This window comes from Camponotus floridanus, unplaced genomic scaffold (assembly GCF_003227725.1).
Source record: "Camponotus floridanus strain SB8 unplaced genomic scaffold, Cflo_v7.5 scaffold124, whole genome shotgun sequence".
Lineage (NCBI taxonomy): Eukaryota > Metazoa > Arthropoda > Insecta > Hymenoptera > Formicidae > Camponotus > Camponotus floridanus.
This window is the reverse complement of record NW_020229242.1, coordinates 316413-337457: the sequence shown is the minus strand read 5'-3', so window position 1 is coordinate 337457 and position 21045 is coordinate 316413. Positions and strand designations below refer to the sequence as shown.

The 21045-nt window shown below is 33.7% G+C and overlaps 1 protein-coding gene across 2 annotated transcripts; it reads left to right on the top strand.

The window, feature by feature from the left end:
- Positions 1-222: 222 nt before the first annotated feature.
- On the top strand, positions 223-19746 carry LOC105252880 (vacuolar protein sorting-associated protein 13). Of its 2 annotated transcripts, XM_011260547.3 has the most exons (45): positions 223-585; positions 910-1076; positions 1157-1243; positions 1372-1569; positions 1721-2175; positions 2300-2823; positions 2954-3422; positions 3614-3979; positions 4328-4800; positions 4909-5614; positions 5686-6012; positions 6239-6631; positions 6781-7638; positions 7941-8043; positions 8107-8253; positions 8382-8578; positions 8885-9022; positions 9105-9227; positions 9495-9674; positions 9764-9940; positions 10322-10483; positions 10555-10718; positions 11016-11136; positions 11296-11520; positions 11720-11935; positions 12288-12329; positions 12908-12964; positions 13510-13713; positions 13952-14089; positions 14189-14335; positions 14936-15084; positions 15196-15307; positions 15396-15634; positions 15777-15939; positions 16018-16234; positions 16589-16764; positions 16842-16961; positions 17035-17156; positions 17301-17614; positions 17790-17911; positions 17986-18155; positions 18298-18412; positions 18848-18979; positions 19061-19228; positions 19340-19746. In XM_011260547.3, exons 2-45 carry the CDS (start codon positions 977-979, stop codon positions 19385-19387), a joined length of 9864 nt encoding a protein of 3287 aa, XP_011258849.1. In that variant the 5' UTR covers positions 223-585; positions 910-976; the 3' UTR covers positions 19388-19746. The 2 variants fall into 2 exon arrangements, with proteins under 2 accessions (XP_011258849.1, XP_011259018.1); XM_011260716.3 differs by lacking the exons at positions 12288-12329; positions 12908-12964.
- Positions 19747-21045: the final 1299 nt, after the last annotated feature.

The following is a 21045-nucleotide window of genomic DNA, read 5'->3' as shown; positions in this document are numbered from 1 at the left end:
ATAATAATTTTTTGAAAAAATATTAATTATTTTGGACGCTTAATATAATATAATGGAGCAATTTGAAAACCAGAATCGCATTCAGCATAAAAACCTACAAGAAATGCGAATGATTCTCTTTATTTTGTGTTGAAAAAAAATGAATTTTTTTTTTTCAGACTGCGTTATGATGGGAAGCGTGTCGCATAAATGACGTAAGCCAAACTTCCTGCTATTATTTCCACCCGAAGATAGTATATCGAGAAGCTATCGTCGGATGATATACGCGCGACATGTTCAGGAATTGATAAAAGTTAGGACTTGGGACGAAAAAAAAGAATCAGAGATTCGCTCTGATTCTACTGATCGTAAGAGCAACGAAAGTCAAGGGAAATCGAGAAGATCGGGATCGCATTCCAGCGACGTTGCTAGTTGCCAGGGAGAGATCGATGGTATTCCGTAAGAATGACGTAACCTGACGAAAAAAGACGCAAACGGTTCTCGCGCCGAGCTGATCGCCCGAGGCCCGAGCTCGAGCGACCCGTTTTCAGGTTATGTCGTCATCGGAGCAGCCGCCTTTATCGTCGAGGGGACTCTGAGAATCTTGTAAGTCGATTTTTGTCAATTGTATTCAACGTGTTACATATTTTTATAAAATATATCAGTTATAGATAAAGAAGAAGACACGTGCGATTAAACATTTTCACGTGCAGTTTTGTATCTTTAAAAATTTCACAAATTAATCTAATGACATTTACTTTATCTTATCAAAATATATCGTGATTTTTGGAAGACTGCATCTGTTCGGCTATTTTATCAATGTTAGAAATTAGTTTTTTTTTTCTTCTTGTAGAATTCATCTTTTGATTTTATTGTACATTTATACTAATATATTTTTATTTATTTTTAATTTATTTTAAAAATTGTCAGGGAGAGAAGATAGCGCAAAAGCTGTAGAATTTGATGAAAACAGAGCAAGAACAAAATAAACGGCAAAATGGTTTTTGAATCAATCATTGCGGAGCTCCTCAACAAGGTGATCGGCGAGTATATTGAGAACTTGGACTATACGCAACTTAAAGTCAGTCTCTGGGGAGGTAGGAATGTATACAATAATTCTACATAATTTTGCATCTAATCCAATTATATTTCATGCAACAAATTTTTTCACTTTCAGGAGATCTTGTATTAAATGATCTGTTAATAAAAGAATCTGCATTAGATGTGCTAGATCTTCCTGTAAGATTGGAATATGGCCGTTTAGGTATAAAAAACTGTATTTATTATATCAATATATGTTACATATAAATTATGCAATAATTAAATTTATAAAATAATATATAGTAATATAATAATTATTGAAATTCTATAATAAAGTACTGTATCTTTCAGGAAAATTGATACTAAAAATTCCATTTAAAGATATGTGGAATGGTCAGATTGATGCTATAGTCGAAGAATTGTTTATATTAGTAGTGCCTACAAGTCAGGTTGCATACAATGAAGAAAAAGAAAGCAAAGCGCAGTTGGAAGCCAAACGAGCAGAACTCGACAGAGTAGAAAAGAGGAAGCAGTTAGAAGATATAAAATGTAAATAAACACTTGTGTTCTTTTATAAATTAATTGAATAGAGATTTTTAAATTTGTATGTTTGCAGTAATTATATTTATTTTGATAATATTGTTTTTAGACTTTTATTTTTTCTTTTTGTAGAAATATGAATTTAAAACTCTTCTTGCAGCACAAGAAAAACTGGACGACTCGATGGTTGAAAAGCTGGTCGCTCGTATGATCAAGAACATTCATGTAGAGATCAAGAGAATTCATGTGCGATACGAGGATCATGTTACTTTTAAAGAACATCCATTTTCCGTCGGTTTCACCTTGAACACCTTCGTTCTGGAAAGTTGCACAGATTCGTGGGAGACGACAGGCAATCTGAAGGATATGTATGCCATTCCGCAGATCTTCAAACTGTGTAGCCTGGACGGACTGGCCGTTTATCTCAACACAAGCGTGGAGCAGTACAGCAAGAGCCCACAGTCCTCATATTCCAATCTCTTCTGTCAAGGTATCGCGACCACGGATTATATTCCGACGGGTTATCAATATCTGTTAGGACCGATCAACGTCAAGTCCAAGCTCAGACTTAATCCCAAACCCGAATCGGACAATAGCGATTACACTATTCCCAAGGTGACTAAAAAGCACGCTCATTCTCTAAAATACATTAGAATTAAAAATTGTGAAATTGTCAAGTTCAAAGCTAATATAAGACTCATATTTTAAGTAATAATTTTATATATTTTCTCGTGTGCAGGTATGGCTGGATCTGGAAATGCAAAAATTGCGAATCGGTTTGACGAAGCGGCAGTATCAGACCTTGATACGGCTGGGCGAAGGCCTCGATCAGGCGCGAAAAGCCGCCCCATACCGAAAGTACCGGCCGAATTTGACATCGTATCGCGGCCATTACAAGGAGTGGTGGCATTTCGCGTATACTTGTGTCCTCGAGGAAACCGTACGAAGATATCGTCGTAACTGGAATTGGATTCACATGAAACAGCATCGCGATACTTGCCGCGATTACGCCCAAGCCTACCAAACGAAGCTAACGACGAAGAAGCTTGCGAAGGAGATCGCGGAGCAATTGACGCATTGTGAAATGAAATTAGACATCTTTAATCTGGTAATCATACGGCAACAGATCGAGATGGAGGTGGAGAGACTGGCAGAGCGAGAAAAGAGTCTGAAGGCGAAACGAGGTTGGTTCGGCTTCCTGTGGAACAGTTCGCAAGCCGAGGAAACAAAAGAACTCAATTCAGCTGCGGCTATTATGCGCAGGTTTGATTCCAAACATCCGCTTCGGTGTGTAGCTCGAACTTTTAAATATTCTTGGGAGCTTTTTGCTACTGTAAACGCTTTACAATTCGGGATGAAATTTTATCTAGAATATCATAATGTTTATTTTCAGATTCGAGGAAGCGATGACGCCGCAAGAGAAGGAGAAGCTTTATCGGGCAATCGACTATCAAGAAAACAGCGCACCAGCACACTATCCGGAAACATATGAAATGATCGATACTTGTTTCTATCTGCATGGTCTACAGATTTCTCTGCTGGACACAGATAAAGAGCACTCGTGCATTTTGGACTTGCAGCTGCATGGTGTACGAGCGGGTTTTAAATCGCGACCGTCTGCAAACGCGATTCTCGTCACCGCCTCCATCAGTGATATGAAGCTATTGGGTGTGACACAAGACGGCCATATTCCCTCGCTTTTCAACCCAGAACATGGCAGTTCTGACAGCGCCTTGCTGTCGGTTTCTTACGAGAAAAATCCGATTGACAAGTTGTGCGGCGATCGCGTCATCGTTAAGTCCCGATCCGCCGACATAATCTATGATGCACAAACCATTATAGAACTGGTCAACATGTTTAAGGTATCCCTCTGTGTTTTTCTTCAACAAATAAATCACATTTGCGCAATTCTTATAATTATTTTAAGATAAAAAATCTTAGGGAAACAATTTCCACTTGATTCATTTTCTACGAATTTAATAAATATCTAAATATTTCTAATTTTTTTTCCTTCCTCGCTTTGCATATTTTTATGTCAATGAGAATTTTTTAGGTGCAAGACTCTTCGACGCTAAACCAGCTACAGACAGCAGCAGCGGAGCAATTAGAGGGCTTGAAGGAAATGTCGGCGCTTGGGCTAGAGTACGCTATACAAAAACATTCAATCCTAGATATACAAGTGGATATGCAGGCCTCACAACTTATCATACCGCATGGGGGCTTTTATGGAGACTCAAAATCATTGATCGTCGTCAATCTTGGCAGTTTAAAGATGCATTCCTTGGAGAATGGCAAGAGTGACATGGCTGGCGCCAGCGTTAAACAACTAGTTAGCATGGGCAAGAGCGAAGAGGAAGTGCTTCTGCACTTGAGGGAGCATAGTTATGACAAATTTGTTTTGGAGATAGTTAACTTTCAGGTAGTTTTAATCTTCAATTTGAAGCGTTAACACTTAAAAATTATTTTACGAAAATTATATAAAACTATATTATATAAAAATTATATGTATGCATGTATGTGTGTGTGTGTGTACACGCGTACGCGCGCGCGCGCGCGCGCACACACACACACACACACACACACATATATATTTTTTTTTTAATTAAATAAATATATTAATTTATTAAATAATGGAAATAATAGACTAATAAAAATAATTTTTATGGCTTGTATATACAATAAAAATTCATTGCAATAACATTTTAAATATATATTATATTGTGAAAAATATAAAGTCAGTATATTTTTAAATTTTGTTTTTACTTAGGTGCTAGTCTCATTGCCGAACGAAGAATGGCGATCAGCTCTTGCAAGCACCGAGAGTTCCCTGACGTTACTTCATCCGACCACATTAGAGATCCAGTTCCATAAATGTTTGGTGATGGACGATCCTTTGTTGCCGAAACTCCGACTTCTTGGTCGCCTGCCGTCAGTAACCGTGAACATAACGGATGTTCGATTACTACAGGCGCTGTCGATTGCACAGAGCATTCCGCTGCCCGAAGAAGAAAAAACCGCAGAACTACATCGAACATCTCTTTCTAAATCCATCTCACAATTGTCACTGAAAGAGCTTGGTACCACGATATCCACTATTGCCGACAAGAGAAAGCAACAAGAAGGAACAATGTCTGTACCGATAAAGCAGACTACTGATTTGGAAATGAAATTCGAAATGAAGGAATTTACGCTTTCGATATCTAGGCAACGTGATGACAATGTGGAATCGGAATTTGTCAGGTTTGCAATTTACACTTTATACTTTTATTTTATTTTAAAATATACTTTTAAATATAAATGAATTTATAATTAACTTTCACATAAATTTTTGAATTTAGTTTTCCTCAGATTCCAGGTGCTGCAGGTAGAGGCAGAAATGCTGCAGCGTACATACGATCAAGAGGTGCAATTGCGACTAGGCGGCGTGCAATTGCGACAGCTGCATGAAGATCAAGAGATTTTCATTGTGAATACACCGATGTCGACCGGTAGAGATGAATATCTAATTGTTGTGCGGTACATAAATGTAAATAAACGCTCGCCAGAATTCATCACGCGACACGGTTCTGTCGTGAAATTGTTAGTACTGGAATTCACTTCGCTAGACATGTTATTGCATCAGGAGGCGCTCATTGAGTTGCTACGGTTTAGCACATATATACAGGACCGAATGAATTCGCTTGAAGGTGTTCAGAAGAAAGAAGTCGAACATCTTCGACCAACTCAGCTCGCTTCTATCCAAGAAGAAACTTCCGGTTTCTTTAAGGAGCAGATGCAGAGACAAAAATCCAGATCCACTGGACGACGTAGAAGACAAACAGTCGAGTGCATCGATTTAAAAGTGAGTGCTAAGGTCGGCTCGATTAATCTGAAAATCTCCAGCGTTATTCGAGATATTAGCGCACTCTACATCGAGGGCCTCAGCGCTAGTTTTCTCAGCAAGTCTTCGTATTCGCAAGTGAATGCTGATTTAGCCTCCATCAGCATTAAAAATCTTAATCCTGCTTCCGTGTACAAGGATATTGTGGCCGTAGAGGGTACCGAATCTTTGCAGGTAGGTATAATCATATTTACAGTTATCGTTTTATTTGTATAATGGTCGTTACAAATCATATTCGCAATTAGATTCAAGCGGTTATGTATAACATCGAGTCATGGGAAGTGGATAAAAACAACATGTCCGTCAAAGTGACGATGGGTTGCCATCGTATCGTCTTCCTGAATGCGTTTGTTACCAGCGTGATGAATTTCTTGAACAACTTTCAAACAGCGCAGAAAGCTATCAAAGACGCTTCGGCGGCAGCGGCGGAAGCTGCGAGGACAAACATTAAGGATGTTCAAGAAAGCGCCTCTCGCATCCAGTTATGTATCAAAATCAAGGCACCTGTCGTATATGTACCGATGAACTCCAAGAGCGAGTACAGTTTAATGTTGGATATGGGCAATCTTATGGTACCGTGTGAAATTTATTTTGATTTGATATCATACACACAACTGCTAAAATTCCTCAAAATTGAAAACAAATGATATATCTATATTGTACTAAATATATATCTTTTCATTTTGAAAATATATTATTAATTATGTAATATATATTATAATATTAAATAATATACAAATATTATGAAAAATATAACTTTAATATTATTAAAATCATTTGAAATGTATATATTCTCAGGTGTGCAACGTCTTCAAGAAATTGGAAGCGACAAATGAGGAAACCAACGAATGTCCCATAGTGGATGAAATGAAAATTGAGCTTCAGAACTTGAAGCTTTTGCGAGTCCGACTGAATACGGAGAAATTTATTAACGAAAACGAAGTGCTTATACTAGAGCCGGTGACGTTTACGCTGCTAATGAAGCGTAATCTGTCAACCGCTTGGTTCACCGCTATTCCGGACATTGATATGTCGGGCAGGTTGAATAAAATTAATCTACTATTGAGCAAAGAAGATTATGCTACAATTCTAAAGGTACTGGAGCAGAATCTGGGCGAGACCTTCGAAGATTCGAAACTTGTGCAACCTGTACCATCTACTGTGAAATCCGAATACAGCGGAGAGCTACAGGTGAATACAAAACGAATAATATGAATATAATATAATAATTTATTTAATTTATATATTATTTATTCATAAATAAATAATAGATTTAATTAAATCAATTAATAAATATGAAAAGATTCTTTTTATCTCATCGTCATTTCTTCCATGTTAAGATTCAGCCGGCGTACAAATACGAAGTCAGCACATCGCAAGAACCGCCATCGACGGATTCGCAGGAGCGACATGCCCACACGTTCGTCAAGTTCGAGTTTATCATGGATAGCCTGGTGATCAATTTATTTACCGGCGGTTCCAAGCTGCTGCAGTCGCAAACATCGCCGCTGCATTTGCCCGAGAATGGATTAGCGCGCTTCAGTCTCACGCATTTTGCCGTGAAAGGTCGCGTATTTGCGGATGGATTGCTGGCCACATCAATTCTGTTGATGAACTGTACACTAGATGACACACGACAGAGTCGAGAAGGTTCTTTGGTGCGAATCATGGAGAGAATCAGCATGCCGAGCGGCGGTGCCAGCGAAGATCACCTCGACAAAGAGCATGCCAAGTACAATACCAGAAGCATGCTGGATGTGACGGTGCGCCAGAGTCCGAATGACACATTCGCCGACGTGCGTGTATTCTCCTTCAGTATTATCGTGTCCCTTGATTACCTCATGAAGATCAAGGACTTCTTCGACGTAGATACTGCGGGCAAGACTATCGCCACAACCTCCCTGCAGTCTTCGTCGAAAGGCGAATCGGTGGTATCATCAAAGAAAAAACATCCGACACAACAACCAGTTGCTCCGACGCCCAAAATGTTGACTGTGAATCTACATGTGGAGAAACCGGATATTATTCTGCTCGAGGACATGGACGACATCAACTCGAATTGCATAATATTGAACACAGAGCTGTTATTGAAAATGCGCATTATGGGAGAACACCAAGTGATCACAGGCTCCATTAAGGATTTCTCTCTACTCACGGGGATATATAATCCTACGAAAAGAGCCGATTGGATCTATCAGGTATTGAAGATATGTCTGTATAAAATATAAAATAATATTATAAATTAAATAATAAATTATTTATTGTTAGAGTATAAAATGTTTATATTTAATCTTCTAGCGATATGACAGAAAGTTTAGAATTCATAAATTTTACATGTTTTTGTAATGAAATATTTGTCATTACTTTTAAATAATGAGTCAATCTAGAAAATCTCTTAAACGATTTTATTGAATCAGAATCTTTTGAATTAATAAATAAAATTTATTGTAAAACGATTTAGTATCTGTTAAACTAGTAATATAAGTATATAACATTATAGGTCCTGAAACCATGTAGCATCAGTGTTGCCGGTTCCACGCCGGAAGGTAAAGGACTTCACTTGGACATTTGTTGTACAGATATACACATATCTGTTTCGCCAGGTAATTCGTGGATCGCCAAATCGCTGGTCGATAATAGTTCATAAAAATATGACACTTTTATAGGTGTGATCGAAATATTGAATAAGGTCGTTCACACGATGACAAAGAAGGAGGAGGAGGACAAGGAAGTCATTAAAGCCGAACCGAATTATGAAGGATTGTGGATTGTCACACCCTTCGAGGAGAACGATTATTGGTTTTTAAAGACAGGTTATATATAAATTGCATTAATTACTCTTATTATACATATGAAAATATTTCTTTTTCTGTTTCATCTCTTTTTTTTTTCTTTTTCTTATTATTTTGCTAAAATATCAATTTGTATAAATTTGTTTTAGAAATTGCGCTGGAAGCTCTTGAAGAGTTTACATATCCAGATGATGAAATTACAACTGCTTATAAATCCGAATTAGCAATTATTTCGGCTCCGACAATCTTGTTTACTCTCGAGGCAGGTGTCGGGAACAAAACTCTACCCATGTTACTGCTTCATGTGGGCTTTCAAAGCAACATCAATGATTGGAGCACGAAAACGGTAAATCATTGATCGCGAAAATTAAATATCTCTTTATAGAGATTGAGAAATAATTTATTATAAATTTATGATATTTTCTCTCTTGCTGACTTATGAAAAGGAAAATGAGCATAATTTAAATATTCTGAAAGTTTGTTATGCAACAAATTGATTAAAAGCTACTATTATTGACTAATTTTTGCCAATTTTTTAATAGATTAATTAATTTAAACTCCTAATATCTAATTATGAGTTTAGTAATGTATAATAACGTGTATAAATAAAAATTGTTCGTTAATCTTTACATTTGTTATCATGATTTTACAGATGGGCGTCGATTGTACGATGTCTGTAATCATGGCGTACTATAACAGCCGCCTAGCTCTGTGGGAACCGTTGATTGAACCGATAGAAGGTTCTGATAATGGCAAACGTGTTTCTACACCGTGGGAGTTAAAGACAAAGGTAATTTTAGCATCCATAATTTTTTTTCTTTTTTTTAATGTTTCGTTGTGTTTTTGCTAATTAATTGTTCTAAATTTGTTAGGTTCAATTTAATGATATATTACTGGACTCGAGAGGCGCTAGCGCGGTTAGTCCCACTTCGGATAGCGAGCCTGAAGAACTACCAAATCAGTCCACTAAGATGTCCATCGACATCACATCTTCTGTAAGTGAAGGTTTTAATATGAATATTGAATATTAATTATATGTATTAAATTACACACACACACACACAATATATATATATATATATATATATATATATATATATATAATACTCAAATGTTATAATGTTCAAGTTAAATGAAAAATTTTCTATAAAAGAAATTATACAGATGAAGTAAATTAAAATTGGCGTAAATTATTATCGTCAAGTTTTTATCTGAAAGAAATACGTACTTATTTCTCCTTGTTTTATATTAATCGGCAACAGGACAATCTGGAGATAACTGTAACAAAGACATGTTTGGACGTGCTGAAGCAACTCGGCCAATCGTTTTCCTCGGCTATGGAAGCCAGTGGAAAAGGACCTACTAAGAAGGTGGCGCCGTACATGCTGAAGAACGAAACTGGTCTGCCAATGATACTTGATTTGGAACATAGTCTCTTTAAGGTTTGTTAGAAGAATCTTTCAAGCTTCTATTTTACTTACTCATCTATCTATTTGAAATTTATATATTAATATCGGTATTTTTTTTTTAGATATTCGATGATGGATCAAGAATACAGAATGATAGCAATTCGTACATGGAAGTAATCCTTGAGACCGGTGCGTCGATTGAACTGGCACCAAAGACATCCAAGTTGGATACACATCTTCTCAAACAGTTAAAAGCAGAAACCGTGAAAGACAGGGAGGATAGTAAATTTACTGTTTCTGTAAGTTGATATGCAGATGTAACATGCGGAATTCATGACAGGATTCAACTTTTTAATCTCCCAAAATTTATTTCTCAAAAATAAAATAATTACAATAAATATTCGGAATTAATTCCGATTCCAATATTAAGTAAAAATAATGTTAAATTTATTGGAAGAGAGAATATAATTAAAATTATTAATTTATATAATTAAAAATATTACTAGTTTTTATATAACTTTTATTATTATTCAATTGGAAAATTATAAAAACTAATTCTAAGACTAATTTACAATCTTAAGGTAGTTAAATAATAAAAATAAAAATATTCTAATATTTTTTATGATGTATAATTAAATATAATAAATTTTAATAGTTAATAATATAATAAAATTTAATAGTTTAAAGGTATCCAAGGCAAATTGGCGATACCTGTTTTGAAGGCGGACAAGAGATTCTTCTCTTTGAAGTACCGTAAAGAGGGCTCCGAGGAATGGGGCATTGTATCGGACGTCATTGTGGAAGAAGGTAGCACGATCGTCACTCTTAGAAGCATACTTCAGGTAAATGAAGAAGAATTGCAAACATTTTTTATTGATTATAATTAATATTCCGCAATATGTTTTGTGCGTAGATCCACAATCATTTTGCGCAGCCGATAGCGGTTTATTATATGACGAAGCGCGGAAACGAGGTTGAGTGCGTAGGAACGGTGGCACCAGATGAGAAGCTCAATTTACCCCTCGACGCTGTGTACACTCCGACCAACATCTATTGGCTCTTCTTTAGTGTTGAAGGGTATATTTACATCTTTTTTTATCTTTATAATACTACTTAATATAAATTTTCGAGATGTCTGTTCTCTGAAAGAATTTAGGAAACCTGAATGAAGAGTATTAAAATAAATTTATTTTAAAAATATTGCATCTATATAATTTCTTTATTTTACTTGGAATTTTGAACAAACATACTTAAAAAATCAGACAAAAAATCTTTTTACAAAATTTGAGTAAACAATCTTATTATTATTATTAAAAATAAAGAAGAGTTCTTTGATATAAAAATTTTTTCATGATCGTCTAATCTTTATTTTAGATACATGGTGTCAGTTGAGCCATTCATCTGGAAGGATCTACAGAAAACAGTTTCCATGACAAAGCTACTAAAATGTGAATCTCGATCCAAGCAGGATGTCACAGAACCATTTTATATTCAGGTTACAATATTTATATTATTGATATTTATCGCCTGAATGATGCAGATATTTGCAAATTAATTAAGTGACAATAATTAATATGTAATGAGTCTATAAATATTATTTGTCATAATAGTAAATAACTGAAATAAAATAATGTATATATATTTGTCTACACAGGCCGTAGGAGAAATCGAACAGGTGTATTTTGAAAATACTACTCGTCACACCATGGCTAGTACCATCTACAATGTACATCTATATCCATCCATATATCTGAAAAACTTTCTGCCGATCGATATCATCATCTCTTTGCCAGGCATTGTTCAGGAGAATTTACTCGAAGCCAGTGCTTCCTTGCAACTGCCCACGATCGATCCAGTCAAATCAAGTATAATTATCAAGGTAGAATAAAAGACAAAATATTAAATCAAGGTAGAATAAAAGACAAAATATTAAAGTGAAAATTAAATTATTATGAAATTCTAAATTCTTATTATAAATTTTTATTTTATCGAGAATGAATTATCTTGTCGAGTGTAATTATAAAATTTGAAGAAATTATCATGCATTACTTATTCGGGATAAATGCGTTTATTCACAGTTGCCAAATTACCTGGAAAAGGACTGGTCGTGTAAAGGTGAAATTGTGGCAAACCCACCTGAGTTCGCAGTCTGGTCCTTCGAGTCCTTCGATAGCGCGCAGAAAGTAACATTGGATCTCGGAATGCATACATCCTACAAATATGGTTCGATCGTCATGGCGCTGTACTGTCCTTTCTGGATGTTGAACAAGACTGGCCTGATGTTATCCTACAGAGTATGTTCCCAGTGCTGATATTTGCTTTTGGCAACTTTGTGGACAAATTGCAATTTAAATATCTCTTTATATTTGAAATTTTAAAAACTTTTTTCTGAAATTTTTAATTCGCAATTTTTTTTTAGAGAATATATTATATCCCTCCACCAGATATCTCAAGTCCTTGTGAAATTTTTTATCAATATGTACTTCTCTTATATCATATGCACCTCTCTTATCTATCATATATGCTATCATAATGCTTGTATCCTCATCCTTTTTTATGTCCTTTCTGTCAATGTTTTATCATATTAACCAGTGCTGCATCTGCTCGATCAAAACCTTGTATTCAATGTACTCCATTATTTTACAGAAGTCAAGTAAGGGTGGCAAAGAGCACTCGAGTCCGATCAAGGTAGAGATTTCCTATTATCGTGTCGCATCTCATTGTGCTTTTCGTGTAAAAATAGGGTGTTTATTTCATGGAAAAATCTAAAAAACCTGAATTTCTTAGAATTTTTTTTATCTAAAAAAATCAGAATTTTCATGGAATTTTATTAGTACTCGGAGAATTTTTTTTTAAATTCTTGCTTTGAATATTTTGCTCCTATATTGCAAGCAGTCAAAAATCCACCGATTTGCAAAATTGTGGATTATATCTGTTTACAATATATATTCACTATCATATTAAAATATGCAGTATACATTTTTTTATTGTAATATTTAATAGATAAGGAAGTGAAAATATTAAGCAAGTAAAAAATGCTTGTTTTACGAAAACTATTTTTTTCAGTACATTTTCGTGAAATTAACCGTCAAAAATTATTTCGGATTCTTTCAACCATACAATTGTTGACGATGGAAAAAATTAATATGAATAACTATCAACTCTTATGTCAAAAAGATTTGTATTATTAAAAGAGTTAAATTTTATTGTTGGTTTAAACATCAATATTTATATTTTGTGAAAATGTACGTGGAAACATCTTTCAGAAATTCGTTTCCACTATGAAACCCCATCAGCAACGAAGGAGGAGGAAAACGCGCGCGGTGACCCATCGCTTTATTTCAATATTAGTATACTGAGCTGTTCTCGTGCTTGTGTTCACAAGACTCGATTATTACTGTGGGATAACAATCGTCTGATCTAGTCGATCTATCACATTGGGACTAACCGTCGCAATTGTGTTAGATTACCATCTTGTTGGTCCTAATGTTAGCCGATTCTTAACAACTGCATTTTATCAAACACGTAAATCGCGCTTCTTTTTATATGTAATTGTTAACTATATTATCATTGTGTAATTGTGTTTTCATTCTTACTGCTCTGTCTCCCTTTGTTTATCTTCTTCTCTATTCTTACTCGATTTATACTTGAATCCTTGGTTAATCTTTAAATCACAAATTTCATAATGATTCTTTTCTGTTTTTAGTTTTCTGGATATAAAGCACATCCAACACAGACAAAATTTATTTAACGTGCTAATATTGCGAAGGCGTTTGTTACTTATCTTACTAACTGCATGATATAGAAAATATTATTTCCAACGATTAAAATATAAAGATTATTAATCCATATTGATTGCTCATTCCAGACAACGGATGATTACTTGAATGTCCTGTACCACCCGGAGCACTTTAAGGGACCTATTCTGTTTTCATTCCGTTCGAAGGCTTTCTTTGGCAAGAAGAAGGCCATGATCAGAGTGGAGGACGGAGAGTGGTCTGAAAAATTCTCAATTGACGTTGCAGGCAGCGAGGGTGTGGTGGCATGCAAATACAACGGAATGACATATCAGGTTCTAATATAGATGATTTTTTTTTTCTTTTTTTTTTCTCCCTTTTTACCCCCCATTCTTTTATTCCTTTATTAATAACAAAGAAATTGAATGAATTGTTTACTGATTTTTAGTATCTTTAGTTTAATATTTTTTATAATAGCTCTTCAGTTAATTTATTTTTTTATAGTTGAATGAGATAATATAAAAAAAAAATATAATAAACAAAAATTAAGATAAAAAACGCTTTTCATTACAGATTGGAGTACATAATCAACTGACCTACAACTCATTGACCAAACAAATTACATTTACACCCTACTACATACTCATCAATAATGCAGATTTTCTCATAGAATGCCAAGAGGGCGATCGTCCAGCGGATCCGATGATCAAAGTATGTTAAGTATAAGCGATTCAATTATTTTACTATGTAAATGAAAAATTGCATATTATAATCTTATAATAACACAAAATTATTGCTGCATTTGTGGAGGTACCTCCCGGCGAATGCGCAGCTTTGTGGCCTCGAATCGAGCATGACAACAAAACTTTGAGGGCCAAGGTCGCGGGTCAACCCGAGAAAACCGCGGCTTTCATTTACACTGATAGTCACACAACTTTATTGAAATTAGATAATAAGGTAATGTCTACTCGCTGAAAAAATTTGGAAAACCTGAAATTCCGAGGTATTTCTTTTATCAAGAAAAATTAGAAAATTTTATTGTAACTCAGAGAAATTTTTAAACAATTTTCTCTTTAATAATTTTACTTTTGAAAATAATGAGAAATTCATGAATCAAGTTGTGAATTATATCTGTTTAAAATATAAATATATATATCTCTTTCTCTATTCAATGATTTAGTAAAATATTGAATACACAGTATATATTTTTAATGATAAAGAAATGAAAACAATTTATGCAAGTGAAAAGTGCATACTTTTTAAAAGTCATCCAGTTTTCTTCAGTACATTATCAAATCTAATATTTAAAATTTAAATAACTTCATTTTTTCTTCATATAAATGAAAAATATATTGGAAACAGAGTGCATACAATATAAAACTTATTTTAAAATATTGCATCTAAAAATTTTCTAAAATATTTTATTTGAAATTTTAAATAGAAATATAAAGAAGATTGGAGAATTCTTAATTAGAATTACTCTTATAAGATTTGAATGGATATCCTATATTACATTTTCATATTGTACTTTTAACAAGTTTATCTTTTATTTAACAGTACGGAGGGATCAATGTAGATGTGCAAATCAGTGAAGGTGGTGTCTACATCTCTCTGTCAGCATATAGTTCAGGTAACGCACCGGCTCTGATCATCAATCATACTCCGTATACCATCAATCTGTGGGAGAAGGGTTCAATCAACGTCAGGTAGAAAGTGCATTAAAAAATCTCTTAAAAACTCAATGTGCAATAAATCGGTTTCTGTATACTTCTGTATATAAACTATATGAACTGATCATGTATTTCATGTATCCACAGGTCCATACAGTCGTACAACAGAATGTTTTATACTTGGGAAAATCCAGCAGGTCCGCGAAAAATCGTCTGGGAAGATAATAACGGCAAGGAAATCGAAGATAATCTTCGTAAAGTAAGAGAGAAGAGAAAGAATAGACAAAAAAGTATTCGTAAAAGTAACGCAAATATGCGTTTTCATTTCCTTTTTATTTCCTTTTTAGGATAATCTCGGTACCTTCCAATTGCCGGACGTAAATGATAAACTGTTCTACGTGTCGTTTCTAGACGGTACTCAACGAGTGCTTTTATTCACTACGAATCTGAAGATAGCCGAAGATTGTCAGCTGGCTGGTGATCTTGAAATAATCGATCAGGAAATAATGTTGAACATACACGGTATTGGGTTCTCTCTTGTGAACAATATTACCAAATCCGAATTGTTATACATGTGCATCGCTAGGTGAGTATATGTATATCGCAATATCAAGTAATATTTTGATATAATATAATAAAATTTTGGATTTACGATCACTTAATTAAGTGAAAATTATTTGTAAAATTATATCATTTTGAAAAATTAATAAAGTTCTCCTATAATGCAGTTCTGGAATTATATGGGAAACCCGCAAGTCCCTCGGTGGCCGATGGCGAGCGTTAACCGCCAAGGAGGTCAATGCCATCGAGGAGGGATATCAGCGATACATTAAGGAATTGCAGATTGGCAAGGATGCAGACTATCGGGTAATGCTGGAGCCAAAGTTAATGGTAAAATATAATTTTTGTTTCGATATAAACGCGTTAATAACCACATTGATATTATAACAATCTTTCTTTTGCTTTCAGGTGGATTATCTGAATATGGAAATGTTGAAGCCACATCGTAGATACATGCGACGTACATTTCAGACTGGACTTTGGCTACAATACCGCACTTCAGCGCATCAAGTACAGTTGCATGCAAAGATCAATAGACTGCAGATCGATAATCAATTATCAGAGTGTGTCTTCCCGGTTATATTGGCTCCGGTTCCACCGCCAAAGAGCGTAACGCAGAGCACAGGTATTGTCTGCAGAGAAATAATCTTTTTACTTGTAATCTCTAGTATTTATCTCATCAAAGTTATAGATGTCATTTATATCTTATAAAAATAAATTATATAAGAACCTTTGATACGAATATAATAAAGATTAATTTACTGTATATGTACATATATGATATGTTCATATATTTAATATATATGTATGTATATTAATATAGATGTATGTATATTATATACAAGTCATCATATAGATATATTCATATATTTAGAATTTTATCATCATAAAACAGTATAAAAATGCCATCAGTGCGAATTTATTTTATAGCCAGAATACTTATGCACTTGTTAAAAAAGTTTCTTTGATCTCTCTACAGTAATGAAACCTTTTGCGGAACTCAGTATGGTAAAACGCCTACTGGAGCATAGTACCGTGCAACAATTTCGATATTTTAAAGTTCTCGTACAAGAGTTCCACATCAAGGTGGACATCGTTTTTTTGAATGCGATAATGAGCCTTTTGGAAGCAAACGAAGTCAATGATGCGGAGGAGGTGAGTCTTGTCACGGTCATTGAAATTTATTTACTTATCTAGAATCAACGAGAGAATAAACAGTTATTTCTTTCTAGAGTGCATTATTCCGTACTGATATGAAACTGGTCAATGAACCGCTCATGTATCACGTCAGCCTGATTACCACGGCTGAGCAAAAGAACTTTTTCGATCTACTGCATTTCTCGCCACTTAAGGTTTGTCACGAATGTAAAATGCAAATATTATTTATTTACTACGACAGAAATTTCACGTTCTTTTTATTCGCAGATACACATCAGTTTCTCGATGACTGGTAGTGGCAGTGGACCCTCTGCAATGCCACAAGTGCTTAATGTGCTGTTGCAAGGAATAGGTGTGACACTAACGGATATTAACGACATCGTGTTCAAGTAAAGTTCTCTTATTGCACTTGTCAGTAGTAATCTTAGCGTAATTAAGAATCTTTTTAAAACTTATTCAATCTTAAGAATTAAATTCCTAGAGCTTCATATTCTCTAGATTTTGAGATTCTAAATTTCTCTGTTAATGTACAGATTGGCGTATTTCGAGAGAAACTATGTATTCATGACAAACAAACAGCTCATCTCCGAAGCGACTACTCATTATGCAGGCCAGGCGATTAAACAGGCTTATGTGCTCGTGCTGGGACTTGATGTCATCGGTAATCCGTACGGGCTTGTGGTCGGGACTATGAAGGGCATTGAGGATTTGTTCTACGAACCTTTCCAAGGGGCCATACAGGGCCCGGGAGAATTCGCGGAGGGTCTGTTTCTTGGAGTGCGCAGCATGTTGGGCCATACCGTCGGCGGAATGGCGGGCGCAGTGTCGAAGATCACGGGAGCAATGGGTACGTTTCAGTATCATTCAAAACATTTTAATTATGTTCAAGTGGAAAACTGCAGACATTACCAATATTTTTATTTTGACATGTTTTTAGAATCTTGTGTTATGAAAAGATATTGAATTGTATTAATTCTTGCAATATTTGATATTTTTTTTTATATAATATGTATTTTTTGCAGGCAAGGGTATAGCTGCTCTGACCTTCGACAAAGATTACCAGCGAAAGAGACAAGAACAGCTGACCAAACAACCTGCCAACTTGCAAGAAGGTCTCGCTCGAAGTGGAAAGGGTTTAGTAATGGTAAAGTCATGAAAATTAATGTATAGATTAATTAAATCACTTAGTACAAATGATTTATTCATTTCGTTCTATAGGGTGTAGTCGACGGTGTAACAGGTGTGGTAATGAAACCTATATCAGGAGCAAAAGAAGAAGGAGTAGAAGGGTTCTTCAAAGGATTCGGAAAGGGTGTCGTTGGACTCGTTACCAGACCTACTGCCGGCGTTATTGACTTTGCGAGCGGTTCCTTTGGAGCTGTCAAACGGTACGATCTGTTAAGAGCATGCAAAGAGAATTTTAATAATTTTATCGATGAATAATAAGATTAATTAGAAATTGAAATTGTATAAATTGTACGATTATTTATACAAGATATATTGAAAATTATATTTTAAAATCCATTTTAGAGCTACCGAGTTGAACGAGGAGACAAGGAGAGTACGATCGCCTAGATTTCTGCAACCAGACAGTCTTGTTAGACCTTACATAAAGGAAGAAGCTGAAGGCAACAAGATATTGATGGTAAAAATTCTATTGTTTTAAGTACTCGATATTTTGATCATCAAACTTAAAGTACATATTTACATGTTCTGGCTTTAATAAATTATTCATTATTAGTGAGATATTTCTTAATGGATATTTCGTTAATTTATATATAGCATTTATGTAAATATTTCGTATAACATAGATTAAAAACATGTTTTATACTATTAATATAAAGAAAAATCCAGATGTTATAACGAAAATGATATTAAATAATAAAATATTTTTTGTGTAAATATAAAATTATTCTACATACAATATTTTTCCAAAAATTTTTTATTTCATAAACTTAAAATTTGGCATGTAGAATTTTTTAAAAATTAACAATTAATACATAATGATAAATTATATATATATATATATATATATATATATATATATATATATATTTCTATAAGAAATGTTTCTCTATAGGAGCTGGAGAAAGGAAAATACGCACATACGGACGTTTATGTCTATCACATATTTATTAACAAAGATGTACTGTTGCTCACTGACAAAAGATTATCATACCTCGAACATAATGATCTGTTTGGTGGTTGGCGGGTTGGTATTGATTAATTACCATATCTCTATTAGTTTCAAACAAAAATTGTGACATACGTTTATGATATTTTATTATTATAGGTTGACTGGACTCATACTTGGAACGAATTTAGCGAATCACCAAAGATTGTAGAGAGAGGTGTGCAAATCTTTCTTAAAGACACCAGCAAAAAGAAGAAATTCGGCGGTTTTTTTGGTAGCGCGGATCAATCAAAGATACTTTTAATAACGGATCAAAATATTAAACAGGTACGCATGTATTGCGCGCGTCAAAATAATCTTTTATCAATCCTTCTCATATTTTATTATTGTCTCTTTTGTCCGATATTTTATCAGTTTGCAAATTTATCTCTTCCACAGTTGTTGTGCAGTAAAATACAGGAGCAGATCAACCAATACGGAGTATAACGACGAACATTTGAACAACTTCGAATTATAAATGAAGCAAAAGAGGCTTTCTTGCTTTCGGAACGCTTTATAAGCGAGTTCGCACAATTTCTAAATACATTTTCTATTATTTATAAGACTGATACTGCGTGCACGTGATAATCGTAACAGTCTAAGGTATAAAAAGGACATCAATGACCATATTGAGAAAACAATCGTGAAAGAACGTAGTAACTTTTTCACTTTTTATCACGCAGTTGTTCAAAATTTTTTTATTACCGTATTATGATATCGAAAAAAAAAAATGTTAGATCGTTGCGAAAGATTCATCGAAAAGTTTTAAAAATATGATGTATATGTTGTTTCGAAGTAATTTTTATTTTAATCTAGATTCATTTTTCTCGGAAAGAAATTTTTTTAAGAGAAAGAAAAAAATCGATAAAATCTTACTTACATAAAACACTTTATATAAGAGTCTTTTACATCAAGCTATAATGTAGACATTTTGCAAAGACGAGATTAATCTCTTTTTCAAATTCATATTTATAAATTTCTCTCCACAAGCTACATTTGTCAAGTCAATTGTTTTAGTCGCAAGAAAGTTACCATTTTATCATTAAGAGCTAGATTTATAAGTTATAAAGTAGGATTAATCGTTTGAACGTCCTAAAGTGCGATAACTTAAGCCAAAACGGTTAAACTGTTAAACCAAGTGAAAACAAATATCAAAACAGGTATTTTGATATTTTTTTACACAAGTTTAATTAAAAAATAGTGGAAAGATTATTCATTTGTTGAAGTATTAAGCAGAATTTTTTATTGAAAACTTTGATATTATATATATTTTATATTTACAGACGAAATATGAGCATATATCGCTAATTGCATTGTTAATCGTATCATCCAACAAGTTTAACTCGAATGATATTCTCGCAAATTAAAATCAAAAGTAATCATATGCTTAATTATCTTCTTCCTGACTACTTTAACGTTATTAAAGAATATATTACAAATGTTACTGACACATCGAATAGACGCATTGTTAAAACGTAATAAATTTTGTCATCTAATTGTAGTGCCTAACTATGCACCGATGTGACATTTCTACCTCGTTTTTATGCTACTTAGTACACTATAAATAAATCACGCTACTTAAGTACAATAAATAAATCAATGAATATCAAATGGAATTACTTAAATTGTAATATAATTGAGTTGACTAATATTTTCAGAACTAATTTTTACTTATAGAGTTGTTATTTTTCATGGAAGTTTTAAAAAAGCGACGATAAAAGCACTTCAATATTAATTTCAGATGTATGATATAATATTAATTATATATATAGTGTATATTGCGTTTATCATATATTTAATTTACTTTACTAACTTCTGTTGCAACATGTAATAAAATTACAAAATTAACATTATCTGTACTCTGTTTCTTTCGAATTGTGATATCTTTCTATCATTTGATAGTTTATTTAAGTTTCAATGTATTTCTATTATTATCATAGATGATCTGTTTTAATATCTTGAAAGCTTTTTCTTTTTCTTATATGTTTGCTAAAAATGTAAAAGGAAAGATATATAATATATTTAATTTAAATAAATGCATGATTAAACAAAAGTTGTTACAAAAAATGAAATATTGTATATCTTAGATTTATTTATATATTTAT